The sequence below is a fragment of the Panthera uncia genome (assembly GCF_023721935.1).
Source record: "Panthera uncia isolate 11264 chromosome A1 unlocalized genomic scaffold, Puncia_PCG_1.0 HiC_scaffold_17, whole genome shotgun sequence".
Taxonomy (NCBI): Eukaryota; Metazoa; Chordata; class Mammalia; order Carnivora; family Felidae; genus Panthera; species Panthera uncia.
Genome location: NW_026057577.1, coordinates 14415947 through 14431248, shown reverse-complemented (window position 1 = coordinate 14431248; position 15302 = coordinate 14415947). Strand labels below are relative to the sequence as shown.

The 15302-nt window shown below is 38.7% G+C and overlaps 1 protein-coding gene across 1 annotated transcript in view; it reads right to left on the bottom strand.

The window, feature by feature from the left end:
* HSD17B4 (hydroxysteroid 17-beta dehydrogenase 4) overlaps positions 1-15302 on the bottom strand; it is an 84820-nt gene that overhangs the window by 56751 nt on the left and 12767 nt on the right. Inside the window, exons 3-8 of the mRNA XM_049648431.1 lie at positions 14598-14705; positions 12405-12464; positions 10857-10878; positions 10702-10748; positions 7764-7848; positions 5979-6166 (exon numbers count right to left, since the gene is read on the bottom strand). Of these exons, the coding sequence (XP_049504388.1) occupies positions 5979-6166; positions 7764-7848; positions 10702-10748; positions 10857-10878; positions 12405-12464; positions 14598-14705 (510 nt within the window). The remainder of the gene's footprint in view (positions 1-5978; positions 6167-7763; positions 7849-10701; positions 10749-10856; positions 10879-12404; positions 12465-14597; positions 14706-15302) is intronic.

Genomic DNA, 15302 nt, shown 5'->3' with positions numbered 1-15302 from the left:
CAGGGTCCACGCTGAGCATGGAGCCTACTTGGGATTCTGTTTCCCTCTCTCTACCCCTCCCCTGCTCATACTATCTCTCTCTCAAAATAAATATTTAAAAACTAATAATAAAATAAAATACCTTATTGCTAAAAAACGATAATCATCATCTGGGTTTTCAGTGAGTTATAATATTTTAGCTAGATGAGAGTCTTGCCTCAATGTAAATGGCTGCTGATTAATCAGGGGGGTGGCTGCTGAAGGCTGGGGTGGCTGTGACACTTTCTTAAAATACAATAATGAAGTATGTCCCATCACTTGACTCTCCCTGTCAACTAATTTCTCTGTAGGATATGATGTTGTCTGACAGCATTTTACCCACACTAGAACTTTCAAAACGAGTCAATCTCTCAAACCCTGCTGCTGCTTTAACAACTCAATTTATATAATATTCTAAATCCTGTGTTATTATTTCAACAATCATCATGACCTCTTCACCAGGAGTAGATTCCATCTCAAGCACCACTTTCTTTGCTCATCCCTAAGAGCTCCTCATCCGTTCAAGTTTTATCATGTGACTGCAAGAATTCAGTCACACCATCAGGCTCTACTTCTAATGCTAGTTCTCTTGCTATTTCCACTGAATCTGCAGTGACTTCTTTCACTGAAGTCTAGAACCCCTCAAAGTCATCCATGAGAGTGGAAATCAACATCTTCCAAATTCCTGTGAATGTTGATAGTTTAATCTCTTCCCACAAATCACAAATGTTCTTAATGGCATCTAGAATGGTGAATCCTTTCCAGAAGGTTTTCAATTTATTTCTCCCAGATCCATCACGGGAATCACTGTCTAGGTCAGCTATAACATTATAAAATGTATATCTTAAATAATAAGACTTGAAAGTTGAAATGACTCCTTGTAGCAGGCCTGAAAACAACATTAATCTACATCTCCATCAGAACTCTTGGGTGAGCTGGTGTACTGTTAATGAACAGTAATATTTTGAAAGATATCTTTTCTTCTGAGCACTAGGTCTCAACAGTAGACCCAAAATATTCAGTCAACCCTGCTGTAAACACATGTGTTGTCATCAAGGCTTTGTTGTTCCATTTATAGAACACAGGCAGAGTAGATTGTGCATAATTCTTAAGGGTCCTAGGATTTTCAGAATGGTAAATGAGCACTGGCATCAATTTAAAGTCATCAGCTGCATGGGATGCCTGGGTAGCTCAGTTGGTTAAGTGTCCGACTTCAGCTTGGGTCATGATCTTGCAGCCCGTAAGTTCGAGCCCCACGTCAGACTCTGTGGTGACATTTTAGAACCTGGAACCTGCTTCGGATTCTGTGTCTCCCTCTCTGTCTGCCCCTCCCCAACTCATGTTCTGTCTCTCTCTCTCTCAAAAATAAATAAATATTAAAAAAATTTTTTAATAAAATAAAATATTATAAAGATTTCCTTTTAGAAATTATGTTAAAAACCAGAAGTATTAAAAACCACAAGGTTGTCCACTAGTCAAGTAGTCTATTATATAATTAAGTATAAGAACAGGCTCTCAATCATACACTTAAATTTTACATTTTCAAAGAACAAAGTTGGAAGACTCATATTACCTGAGTTCAAGACTTACTATAAAACTACAGTAACCAAGGGACACCTTGGTGGCTCAGTCGGTTAAGCATCCGACTCTTAATTTGGGCTCAGGTCATGACCTCACAATAGTGAGATCAAGCCCCATGTCAGACTGAGCCTGCTTAAGAGACTTTCTCTCCTTCTCCCTTTGCTCCTCCCCTACTTGCACTCTCTCTGTCGAAAGAAAGAAAGAAAGAAAGAAAGAAAGAAAGAAAGAAAGAAAAGGAAAAACTATAGTAACCAAAACTTCATGGCATTGGTAAAAAGACAGGCACACGTCAGTGGAACAGAACACAGAATTCAGAAACAAACCCCGCACCTACATGGTCAATTGATTTTCCACAAAAGGACAAAGACAACCCAAACCAAGAATGAGTACTAATCTCTAGGACAAATTAACTAGTTTCTTCAACAAATAAATGGCTTTTTTTTTTTTAAAGAACAAACACTTTTATTAAATAAAACAAGAGCTATGGTAACAAAATGCCTGTGGACTTTATCTGGATCCCTGTGGAATAAGCCAACTCAAAAAGGGTACCTTTTAGACAGCCAGTAAATCTTAATATTAATTTGTTATTAGGTGATGTGAAAGAATTATTTTGTTTGATGTGATGATGACACTGTGGTTATAATGTCCCTATCGGTTAGAGATATATTTCCAAGAATTTATTAGGTGAAATATAAAGTCTAAGACCTATTTTGAAATATTACAGAAAAAAAAAAAAAAAAAAGGAAGAAGGTGACAAAAAAAAATCATTTTGAAATATACCCAGAGCATGGTGCTTTCCTTAACAAAGGGCTATCTTCACAGGAGACTACCAGAGCCTCATCAGACCTAGGGAAAAGGCAATTAGCAAACTGGAGCCTCTCTAGCATTCCTGTCTCAATTAAGGAAAGAGGGTGAAAATGGCTAAGAAAATCTTCTGAAAGTCACAACCCAGGACTTTGACTCCCTAAAGAAAAATGGAGATTCAATCATAAGATTATAGAACATCTTCCCTCCCCATGACTTACAGCCACAGCAACAGGACTCCAGTATAACAACAGTGGGTTATACCTGACAGAACTCAAAGACACATTCTGTTTAACAAAGAGTTTTTGGGGAAACCCAAAGACAACAGGGAACACAAAAACAAGGACAGAGAGGAAAAAAGCCTCTGACACAGATAGTCCCAGCAAACAAAAAACATGGCCTATGGCCTAAGCACATATACTTAAAATCTCACACTAAAGGCCTATTTACCTCACTTTCTACTATACCCCAGTGCACCATGTTCAGCTTTCAACAAACATTTCAAGGCATGCTAAAAGGCAAGAAAAGCACAGGCTGAAGAGACAAAGTATCAGAACCAGGTTCAAATAAAAAGGACATTCTGGAATTATGAGACGAAGAATTTAAAATAGCTACAATTAGGGGTGCCTAGGTGGCTCAGTCAGTTACACGTCTGACTCTTGGTTTCGGCTCAGGTCATGACCTTGCAGTTCGTGAGTTCGAGCCCCACCTGAGGCTGTGCACTGACAGTGCAAAGTCTGCTTGTGATTCTCTCTATTCCCCATTCTCTCTGCTCCTACCCCAATCATGCACATGTGTGTGCGCTCTCTCAAGATAAATAAACTTTAAAAAAAGTCTTTAAAATAAATAAATGAATACATACAATAACTATAATTAATATGCTACAGGCTGTAATGGAAAAAGCAGACAGCATGCAACAATAGATATGGCTACAATAAGCAGGGAGATGGAAACTCTAAGAACAAATCAAAAGGAAATGTCAGAAAACAAAAGCAATATAACAGAAACGAAAAGGGTCAGTGAACTTAAATATATGTCGATAGAAACTTCCCAAACTAAAATGCAAAAAGAAAAAAGAATTTTAAAAAAGGAAAAGAATATCCAAGAACTGTGAGATAACTGCAAAAGAGAGAATGTGTACATAAGGGTAACACCAGAAGGAGAAGAAATAGAAAAAAATATTTAAAGCAGTAGAGGCTGAAAGTTTTCCAAAATTAATGACAGACACCAAACCACAGATCCATAAGTTCAGAGACTATCAAGTATCAGTATATTGCCAAAAATCTCCACCTAAGTACATTATATTCCAACTGCAGAAAAACAAAGAGAAATATCTGGGAAGAAGACGGGGGGAAAAACACCTTGCCTACAGATGTATAAGGAAAGGATTACAGCAGACTTCTCTTCTGAATCAGAAACCATGTAAGAAGCAAGAAGAAGGTGGAGTGAAATAGTTAAGTGTTGAAAGAAAAACAACTACCAATCCAGGATCCCATTATCAGTGAAATCATCCTTCAAAATTGAGAAACATTAAAGGGAAAAAAAGACAAGCTATAGAGTGGGGAAAAAATTTTGCAAAACACGTATCTGATCAAGAACTTGTTTCCAAAATATGCAAAGAATGCTAAAAACTCAACAGTAGGAAAATAAACCACCCAATTTAAAAATGAGCAAAAGATAGGGGGCCTGGGTGGCTCCATCAGTTAAGCGTCTGACTTTGGCTCAGGTCACGATCTCACAGTTCGTGGGTTCGAGCCCTGCATTGGGCTCTGTGCTGACAGCTTGGACCCTGGAGCCTGCTTTGGATTCTGTGTCTCCCTCTCCCTCTGCCCCTCCCCTGCAGGTGCTCCGTCTATCTCTCTCTCACAAAAATAAGTAAACATTAAAAAATGAATAAATAAGGGGCGCCTGGGTGGCTGAATCAGTTGGGCATCCGACTTCAGCTCAGGTCATGATCTTACAGCTCGTGGGTTCAAGCCCCATGTCAGGCTCTGTGCTGACAGCTCGGGGCCTGGAGCCTGTTTTGGATTCTGTGTCTCCCTCTCTCTCTGCCCCTCCCTGCTCACACTCTGTCTCTCTCTCAAAAATAAACAAACATTTAAAAAATTTAAAAAAAAAATGAGCAAAAGATGTGTGCAGACACATCACAGGAGTGAATAGATAAACAGCAAACAAGCATAGGAAAAAATGCACAAGATCACCTATCATTAGGGAGCTGCAAATTAAAACATGAGACACCACTACAGACCTATGAGAAGGACTAAAATGCAGAAGACAGACAACAGTAAATGCTGGCAAAGATGTGGAGCAGTGAGAACTCTCCTTCGTTGCTAGTGGTACTACAGCACAACACACCCCTTTTGAAAGGAAGTCTGGAAATTTCTTAACAAAGCTAAACAGTCTTAACATACAATCCAGCAACCATGCCCCTTGGTGTTTACCCAAACAAGTTGAAAACTTACGTTCACACAAAAACCTGCGCATGGGGGCACCTGGATGGCTCAGTCAGTTAAGAGTCCGACTCTTGATTAGGCTTAGGGCATAATCTCCTGGCTCATGGGATCAAGCCCTGCAGTGGGGTCTGTGCGGACAGCACAAAGCCTGCTTGGGATTCTCTCTCCCTCTCTCTCCCCCTCCCCAACGCATGCATACATACACACACACACACACACATACACACACACACACTCTCTCTCTCTCTCTCTCTCTCTCCCTAAGTGAAGACACTTGAAAAAAAAATTTTCTCAAACTGCACATGAATGTTTACAACAGCTTTTATCCATAATTGCCAAAAGCTGGAAGCAACTAAGATGTTCCTCAATAGGAGAATGAATAAATTACAGACCCTCCACACCAGGGTATGTTATTCATTGACAAAAAGAAATGAACTTCAGTCCTCCCAGACATTCAAGGAGAGGGAGGATGAAGAGGTGAAGGCACGGGGGTACTTTCAGGGCAGTGAAACTATTCTACAGAAGAGAATTCTGTATATAACAGTGGATACAGAACATTATGCGTTTGTGAAAGCCCATATAACTATACAACACAAAGAGTAAGCCCAAGTAGAAACGATGAACTTGAGTTAACCATAGTGGATCAATACTTGTTCATCAGTCATAACAGAGGTAGCGCACTAGCACAAAGTGTTAATACACAGTAGGAAAAACCGTATGGGAACTATCTTCACTATCTGCCCAATTTTTCTATAAACCTCAAACTACTCTAAAAAATACAGCCTATTAGTATTAAAAAATAATCATTGCTGTAAACCAGAATGCTATTGCCACCTTCAGTAAAAAGCAAAAACAACAAAGCAAAGATATTTAGGTATTCATGTGTACCTATGCAGAGAAAAAGAATTAAAGTTCATCTCTGAATGGTAAAATTATGGGTCATTTTACATTTTTTTCCTTTGGGTTTTCCTAAATTTTCTGTAACAAATACAAATTATGCATAATGCTTTTTGAAACTGTAAGATAAATAACATTTTAAGTATTCAGAAAATTAAGTACTTCTGCAAAACTCACTCCACACAGATTTGTAGCTAAGAGCACTGAAAAATCTAAGCTATTTACCTTCAGGCATAACTGTCTGGGTCATCCGGGATCCAGCCGTAGGGGCAATAGTGTTACAGTGAATGTTGCTTTTCTTGCCTTCAAGCGCAATAGTGTTTGAAAGGCCCAGAAGACCCAGCTTCGCAGCACTATAACTGGCCTGGCCAAAGTTGCCGTATATTCCTGAAGCTGATGTAGTCATAATAATCCTGAAAGGAAAAATTCATCTCTCAAAATCTCTTTCTCATGTTTTGACAACAATGCAAACTCCAAACTTAATTTTTTCTTTTTCCGTACTATTACACCTGTCAAAAGCAACTCTGTATACTGTCATTAGGTTCCTACAGTCATGATTCATAAAATAATAAAATATTATTCATAAAATAATATTATTCATAAAATAATATTAATAATAAAAGTAATCTCTCAAAATTTAACTACAAGATTTAACTTTTAAAAAGAATCCCCAATCAGGACCAAATAAATTCAAGTGGAAGAACGTATATTTATTATCTACTGAGAACAACAATAAATATTTATAAACAAAATAAAGTGGCAATATATGAGTTAATGCTACAATAAGAAGTATAAGAAAAACCAGTTCTAATTCTTTACTTCTCATTACACTGCCCCTTTTTGTGAATAATGTTAAATGCCTCATACTAAAACTATGCCATCTCCAAAACTGGACCCAATCTCACTCACTCTATTTAGTTGACCAAAGAAAACAATTCACGTCATTCATTTTCAGAAACTGAGGGTCAGGAGAAACGCTCCAAGAACAGGTATCACAAACAATTTACTGCTAGAAAACGCGTGTGAACCATAAGTTAACAGGACGGACTGTGTCAGAGGGCACCAAGCCACCTCCCAGCTCTGCTTTGTTCCAAGGCACTCGCACAAACACCGCCACAGATGGGACCTACAGGTCCCAAACCATTTATAAAGACCAGCTCCTGTCTGACCAGTACCAGCCAGCTGGACACACAGCTCATCTCCCCTCACGTGATCAGTAGACACAAAATAATACTTTGGTTAAAAAATAACATACGGCTGAATCCTCCATGTTTGCACTGCTAGAATATCAGAGAGCAGCAGGAAATTCATTAATAATGAAAAGCAGGAGGTGAAAAGAAATACAAAGTTGGCCGGCTCAGCTAATATGTGGCTAAATGACCCCCAATTTAATGAGAGGGTATATGGCAACACTGCATTAAAAAGCCTGTGAGGTGGGGCACCTGGGTGGCGCAGTCGGTTGAGCGTCCGACTTCAGCCAGGTCACGATCTCGCGGTCCGTGAGTTCGAGCCCCGCGTCGGGCTCTGGGCTGATGGCTCGGAGCCTGGAGCCTGTTTCCGATTCTGTGTCTCCCTCTCTCTCTGTCCCTCCCCCGTTCATTCTCTGTCTCTCTTTCTGACCAAAAAAAAAAAAAAGCGTTAAAAAAAAAAAAAAATTTTTTAAAAAAAAAAAAAGCCTGTGAGGGGCACCTGAGTGGCTCAGTCGTTTAAACGTCCAACTCTTGGTTTCAGCTCAGGTCATGATTTCACAGTTCGTGAGTTTGGGCCCTGCATCGGGCTCTGCGCTTAGAGTGCAGAGCCTGCTTGAGATTCTCTCTCTCTCCCTCTCTCTCTGTCTCTACTCCCCTTGTGCTATCTCTGTCTCAAAATAAATAAATTAAAAAAAAAAAAAAAAAAAAGCCTGTGCAGATCTGAATATATCTTCATCAATGTCAAAGCACTTATCTTTCCCTGGACACGAGGACCCACACGCAGCGTCTCCAGTCCCCCAACAGCCACATGCAACTCTACCTCCCAAACTTCTGTTTCTTCATATGATCCCAAGCTGCCCGGGTCACTTGGAATGAGCCTCGTAAATGGACTCTATGGATTATATCTAAAACAACAAATTATTTTTATTACATATTTTGTTAAAAATTAGACAGGCATGTCTCATAATCAACATAAGCAATGATTTATTTATACAAAGACATCCATTTTATACCAAACATTCATTTAACTTTTTTAGTTAATTTACTTATTTTGAGAGAGAGAGAGTGAGTGAGCATGAGCGGGGGAAGGCCAGAAGAGAGAGAGAATCTTAAGCAGGCTCCACGCTCAGTAAAGAGCCCAATGCAGGGCTCAATCCCATATCCCTGGGATCATGACCTGAGCTGAAATCAAGAGTCAGATGCTCAACCAATAGAATCACCTAGATACCCCTATACCAAGCATTCAAAATCAACTATTGTCACACTGCTCCCTGAGTAACCATTTTTTGCTTTTATCCCAATTATGTAAACAATCAATAGTTCATACTCATTTTCCCTATAATTCATGATAAAATTATTATAATCCCTGAGCACATCTAAATACAATGCCATCTTTATTTTAAAAATAATTTAATTTAAAAATCCACCACTACAGGGGTGCCTGGGTGGCTCAGTCAGTTAAGTGTCAGACTTCAGTTCAGGTCATGATCTTGCAGCTCATGGCTTCAAGCCCTTCATCAGGCTCCAAGCTGCTGGTATAGAGCCTGCTTGGATTCTCACTCTCTTCTCTCTCTCTTTGCCCCTCCCCCATTTGCGCTTTCTCTCTCTCTCAAAATAAATAAATAAACTTAAAAAAATAAAATCCACTGGAGCACCTGGGTGGCTCAATTGAGTGTCTGACTTCAGCTCAGGTCACGATCTCACAGTCCGTGGGTTCGAGCCCCACGTCAGGCCCTGGGGTGACAGCTCCGAGCCGGGAGCCTGTTTCAGATTCTGTCTCCCTCTCTTTCTCTGCCCCTCCCCTGCTCACACTCTCTCTCTCTCTCTCTCTCTCTCTCTCTCTCTCTCAAAAATAAATAAAGATTAAGAAAAAATTTTTTTAATCCACTAGTATAAATATCCAAGAATTTTACACATACATTGGGAATCAACACAAACATTAAAGTGTAATGTATATAATTGTTGAATCACTATGCTGTGCATTTGAAAATAATATAACATTGTATGTCAACTATACTTCAATAATGAACATTTTTAATGAAATAAATAAAATTTTGAAATAGCGTGATTATAAACTACACAGTTCACTGTCAGGAAAACGTTGCTCACTATTTCCCTATTTTTACCAGGGTAAACTATAAATGAGTTGGGGCAGAGGGGGTAAGAAAATGGAGGGAGAGAGGGAGGAGACAGGGTTAAGACAGACCCCATCTGCTTTTAGAGATGTCAATCTCATGAACACACAAGTTGAGGAATGATTCAGATAGACAAACAGCTGCAGATTTCATTTGTTCTCTTAATTATCAAGGTTTTACCATTACTTATTTTTGTTCTGATCGGGAACATCGACAAATGTTTTCACGTGTATATTAGAAGAATAAGGTAAAAATGAAAAGAGAGAAACTTAAGAAAGAAAAAGAAGAAAGGGAAGGTGACTAGCGGGTTCGGAATAGTGAGCCTGGGATAAAAGCAGAGGAGGAAACGGCCTGGCCCCACCAGAGTGGAAAGGAAATCGAAAAGGTAAGCCCCTTTTGCTAACTTTCTCAGCTACTTTTTTTGCCCCAGTTGTCAAAACAGAAAGAGGAAATTAAAAGCCCTTCTTTGCTTAATTCTCAATCATAAAAATATTTTGCTTCTTCTGAAAGAACTCCTGGCCATTGTCCCCAGAAGCACATTCTATAGACGGTGATATGATTTACCTCAGTTGCCATGCCTCCCAAGGTCTCAGCCACCTTTGTTTACTTTCGTTCTGACAGCCAATGAAAGTAAACGCATGAAGACCAAACGGCGGGGGACATGGGACAACTGTGACTTGTTTGTTATCTAAACTCAATCTTTTTGGGGCTCCTGGGTGGCTCAGTCAGTTACGTGTCCGACTTCAGCTCAGGTCATGATCTCACAAGTTCCACATCGGGCTCTGCACACGTCGGATTCTCGGTCTCCCTCTCTCTCTACCCTTCCCTGGCTCACCACCCCCACCCCCAATCAAAAACAAATAAATAAACATTTAAAAATAAATAAATAAACTCAATCTTTCTGTGGCATTCCTAACGGGATTTTCCCCTACTCATTAGAAACTTTGAAATTACATTGATGGTTTTCCCTCCCCAGTTCTCAGAACTCCAATATCTTCGGTGCCTCACACCCCTTCTATATCCTGCTCTGGCTCTTGAAATAGGAATCACACAAACAGCTAAGCATGTTGAAGACCGTTACAAAGAGTTAATACAGCTGAGGGGCACCTGGATGGCTCAGTCAGGTAAGTGTCCAACTCTTAATTTCAGCTCAGGTCATGATCTCACAGTTTGGAGATTCGAGCCCCGTGTCAGGCTCTGTGCTAACAGTGAGAAGCTTGCCTGCCATTCTCTCTCCCTCTCTCTCTGCCCCTCCCCTGCTCTCTCTCTCTCTCTCAAAAATAACTAAAAAAAAAAAAAAAAAGAGTTAGTACAGCTGGGAAATGCTAACATCTTCTCAAGAAAAAGGGGAAAATGACTTGAAAGGCACAAAATCCTTTCAGGTAACTTCTGTCAACTGATTTAAAGTTTTCTGGTTTATCAAATGTTAAAAGAAAATAAGCTACTTCCAAATGTTGTTGTCATTTTCAGTTGTAAAGTTTATTCATCATATTCATCATCTACATTTGGAGGAGCAAAAGTAGGCAGAAGTAGGTTTTTCCTTAAATATACAAATGTCTCAACTATTATAAGGTTAAATGGATAGGTTATGTCCCACAGAGATATATGTTACAAACAACTTACCCCAGTCTTCATCACTTATTCTAGCAAAAGAACCATCCCTCAGAATTCTAAAAACAATGACATTATATAGGTTAGAGGGGAGGAGTACCTACTTGGAAAAAAAAAAAATTTCACAGACACATTATTTTACTTAAAATGAAAAAAGAAATACTCACCCAGCATTGTTGACCACAACATCTACAACATAAAAAAAGAAAAAAAAATATCTATATATCCAAGTCACAAATATAAAAGCAAGCATGTTAATTTGCATTGGCTTACAATTCATATTTCTTTCAAAATTGGGGTCCCCCCATGGAAAAGTAAATAATAATAGGAAAAGAGTGGTATCAGAAAAAAATTTTATACCTAAAGTAAAATAACAAAAAAACAAAAACAAAAACAAAAAACAATTCACAAGTATCACATCCTTATCAGTGCTTTCCTCTCAAACTTACATACGTACGTTTTTCCACCTCCACCTTCTGCCAAAATTCTATCAGATTGTTTGTAGGATTAGCTGTTGTCCAACCTGTAAGGTTCTTAGCATTCAGTGGTAACCACAAGCCATCCCTCAATTAATCTCAGAATTCACTCAGAAAATCAAGTTTAAAAGATTTGTTTTTGCCACTCAAAAGTCAAAATCCCAGAAAGGAACCCATCAGAGTGAGAAACTAACGGCCTATCACAACACACACTTGTATTCCCACTATTTAAAAAAAAAAAAAAAAAAAGGAACCATTTTTTTAAGGTTCTTGTGGCTGTTTTCACCCTGTGACTTCACACCTCTGTGGCCTCTATCCCTCTGTCAAACTATATGTAAACAAGTCCCTCATAAGATTAACCAAACATAACTAGAAAAACAAACATCCTAGCCAAAAATAAAAGCAGAGGGAGCACATTCACATTATAAAAGTTAATGTCTTCCAGACTATAAACATGTTGGGCTTACAAGAGGTAATGTTTCCCTGAAGTAACTAATAACCTTTACTAAGAATGTGTGGAACTAAACGAAGAACATTATCTAGAGAGGGATAAACTAAACAATACATACGAAATGCTTCTTAAAAATTAAGATTTTAATTATATATAATTCATCTTAACTAATTTGCAAAACATTGAATCATTTTAATCTAAATCATAATTATCCCAAAATTCTACTGGGTCCTCTATTGCCAAAATATTTATTTTATAAACATATTTGAGGTATAATTAAATTATGATAAATAAGGAACTTAGAAAATGCTTCTAATTTTTTAAACATTCTTAAAATCTGAAAAAATATAAAACAAACTCGACACATTCTTGCATTAAAAAAAATGCCACCTCTTAGCCCTTTGTGTGAATGAGGTAGAGTATATAAAATAATTTTTAAAACAAATCTAAAAATTTAGTTATAAAGAAGGAGTTTTGGGGTGCATGGGTGGCTCAGTTGGTTAAGCATCCAACTTCAGCTCAGGTCGTCATCTCATGATTCACGAGTTCAAGCCCCGCGTCAGGCTCTGTGCTGGCAGCTCAAAGCCTGGAGCCTGCTTCATATTCTGTGTCTCCCTCTCTTTGCGCTCCCCCTGCTCACGCTCTGTGTCTCTCTTTCAAAAATGAATAAACTTAAAAAAAAATGTTTAAAAAAAGGAGTTTTTTATAAACCAAAATTACATCAAGAACATTTTATTAGGAAAGGTAGAAAGTGCTCTGTCAGGACCATAAACACAAAGAAACATCACCTATTCTTCCAAAAGCATCCAGTGCTGTCTTCACAACCTTCTCTCCTGCTTCTACTGAATCTGGGGGAAGGGAGAATTAGTGTAAAACATCAGTAATATCCCTCACGATTGACTCCTAAATTCTGTGGATCAGAGCACAGGACAGATACTCTTCTCAACAGAATTCATTTCCACAAAAATAAATGTGTATTACAGGCACATAACAAATCAAAATATAGATGACCTAATGTTACAAAAGAAATGTAGCCCCTAAAACAATTATTTAACCTACTAAAAAAAGAGAGAGAGAAAGAGAAGGGGAGTAAGAAATATTTGGCAAACGCTATCTGAAACAGCACTGTCTAGTACAACTTTCTGTCCTATTTCTGTACTAAGACAGTAGCCACTAACTACTAACCTTGAAGTGTGACTAGTATGACAGACAAACTGAGTATTTCATTTTGTTTAATTTGAAAAAGTCACACGGACACTTCCCCTTAAAGATGCAAATTAGAAATGAGGAGGGAGGAAAGGGGGTACACGTTTAATTTGAAAAAGCATGTCCAATGCTATATAACTACACATGGAGACACTGCATTATTAAATACAAAAAGTAAAGCTCAACAAAATAACATAGCTTTCTTATTTTCTGTTCATCAGCCCAAGGGAAGAGCTCACAGGCCCACAGTTGTGTGTCAAATGGTCAGGGGTCAACTCAACATCACCCCTGCCTTTCTCTGTACTCTCTGCCATCACTTGGGAGGAGCCAGGAAATACATTCCCTTCCCTGAGATCCATACAGTGGAGTTAGATCTGCCAAAAAGAGATACCCACTAAAGGACAGAAAAGTAGGAAAAGCCTGCAGGTGTGGGCAAATCTTATGAGCAGAGTGCCGATGAAGGCTCGAAGCCACATCTAGGTGAGCTGTGAGAACCACGGGCTGCAGGCTGACAAGGTTACCCGGTTTCCCAGACATGCCCTTCCAATGGTCATGCAAGCCTCTAATTCTTTGCATGAAAACGCTTCACACTTGGAAACCTAGAGGGGTCTCTGTTTTCCTCACTGAATCTTGGGTGATAAGGGTTGCGTGTCAAAAGTTGGGGGGGGAGGGGAAGAGGAGGGGGTCTGGAATTATTATCTTTATAAAAGTGATTCTTTAAACTCCAGAACTTAAAAAAAAAAAAAAAAAGTTGAAAACATTTTTCTAGATCCTCAGTGTGAAGAAGATGCTAAGATGTCTGTCTCATTATTCCCTGGAACACTCAAAACAAATCATTTCCTATTTCCCTTCCCTTAAAATTTCAAAATGAAGGGGCGCCTGGGTGGCTCAGTCGGTTAAGCGTCCGACTTCAGCTCAGGTCACGATCTCACGGTCCATGAGTTCGAGCCCCGCATCGGGCTCTGGGCTGATGGCTCAGAGCCTGGAGCCTGCTTCCAATTCTGTGTCTCCCTCTCTCTCTGCCCCTCCCCCGTTCATGCTCTGTCTCTCTCTGTCTCAAAAATAAATAAACGTTAAAAAAAAAAAAAAATTTCAAAATGAAGTCACTGGCAATCTAATTTTATCTCTGGCCAATAAAAACAATCTGATTTGCGAAGAAGTCAGTAAGTACTCATTTCTGTTTGAGAAGGTTCCTTACAGATACTATTATAATCAATGTACCAAATGCTGTTTTCCTCCTGGCTTCATTTTAATGCCTAACTTTGAGTCTCAAGTTTTTCTACAGGTAAGAAAGTTACATAAGCAATGATTACTTATGCAAAATGGAACGCAGTGGTTGAGTAGAGAAAGGGGGCATTTCACTTCCCACGCTGTATTACTTCAAGAGCTGTTCTAAAACAATTTTTAAAAGAAGAATCTCATGTTACTCTGTAGAAATACATAAAATGTTTCAGCTAAAATAGGTCTTCCAAGAACAAGAGCATATTCATATCCACATTATTAATAATTTACTGATTTTATCATGTGCTTATTAATAAAAATATTACATAAACAATATGCTAAAAGATAGACTCATGAAATAATCTACATCAAAAGTTTATGAAAACCTCATATGTTATATAAGATAGATAGCCAAACAGATTTGGCTGACTCAGAAAAAAATCTAATCTCCTAATCACAATGGAATGCTGAGGTATTTGTTCAATGATCATTAATGGGAGCAAAAGCGTTAATTGAAGGAGAATAAAAGAGTATAGTTCTTTCGAATATCCTACCATAGTTGGCCACGGCTTTTCCACCTTTACTTCTTATTTCTTCAACAACCTTATCAGCAGCAGAGGAGCCTTTACCAACTCCCCTGAAGTCCCCACCTAGGTCATTCACTGCAATGCAAAAACATACACAAGTCATTTCTAGACAGTCCAAATACGAATTGGAAATAAAATCCTACAATGAATATATTTCTTCAGTCACCTCTTCAATTCCCTCCTTCGGTAACCCCATCTCATTAAACACACCATGACAGGTGCCTGGGTGGCTAAGTCAGTTAAGCATCCGACTCCTGATTTCAGCTCAGGTTGTGATCTCACAGTTCACGAGTTTGAGCCCCAAGTAGGGCTCTGCGTTGACAGAGTGGAGCCTGCATGGGATTTTCTCTCACTCTTTCTCTGCCCCTTCCCTGCTCGCAAGCATAACGCTCTCTCAAAATAAATAAATAAACCTTAATAAACAAACACATCATGAGATACACACTTTCAAACATGCCTCTTTGTTTTTAGATACAGATATGAAGCAGATATTAAACACAGGCTCACGTCATGAAGTGCTCAACTTTGCAATGGTTTTCCTTTTTTGGAAAGAAAAAGAACATGATTCAACCCAATTTCAGCAAAAAGAAGAAAAGTATTCATAAAACATATTGTTTCAGGGTGTACAATAAAAGAGAGAAAGATTATTTATTAAAAGAGATCAGAAACTAC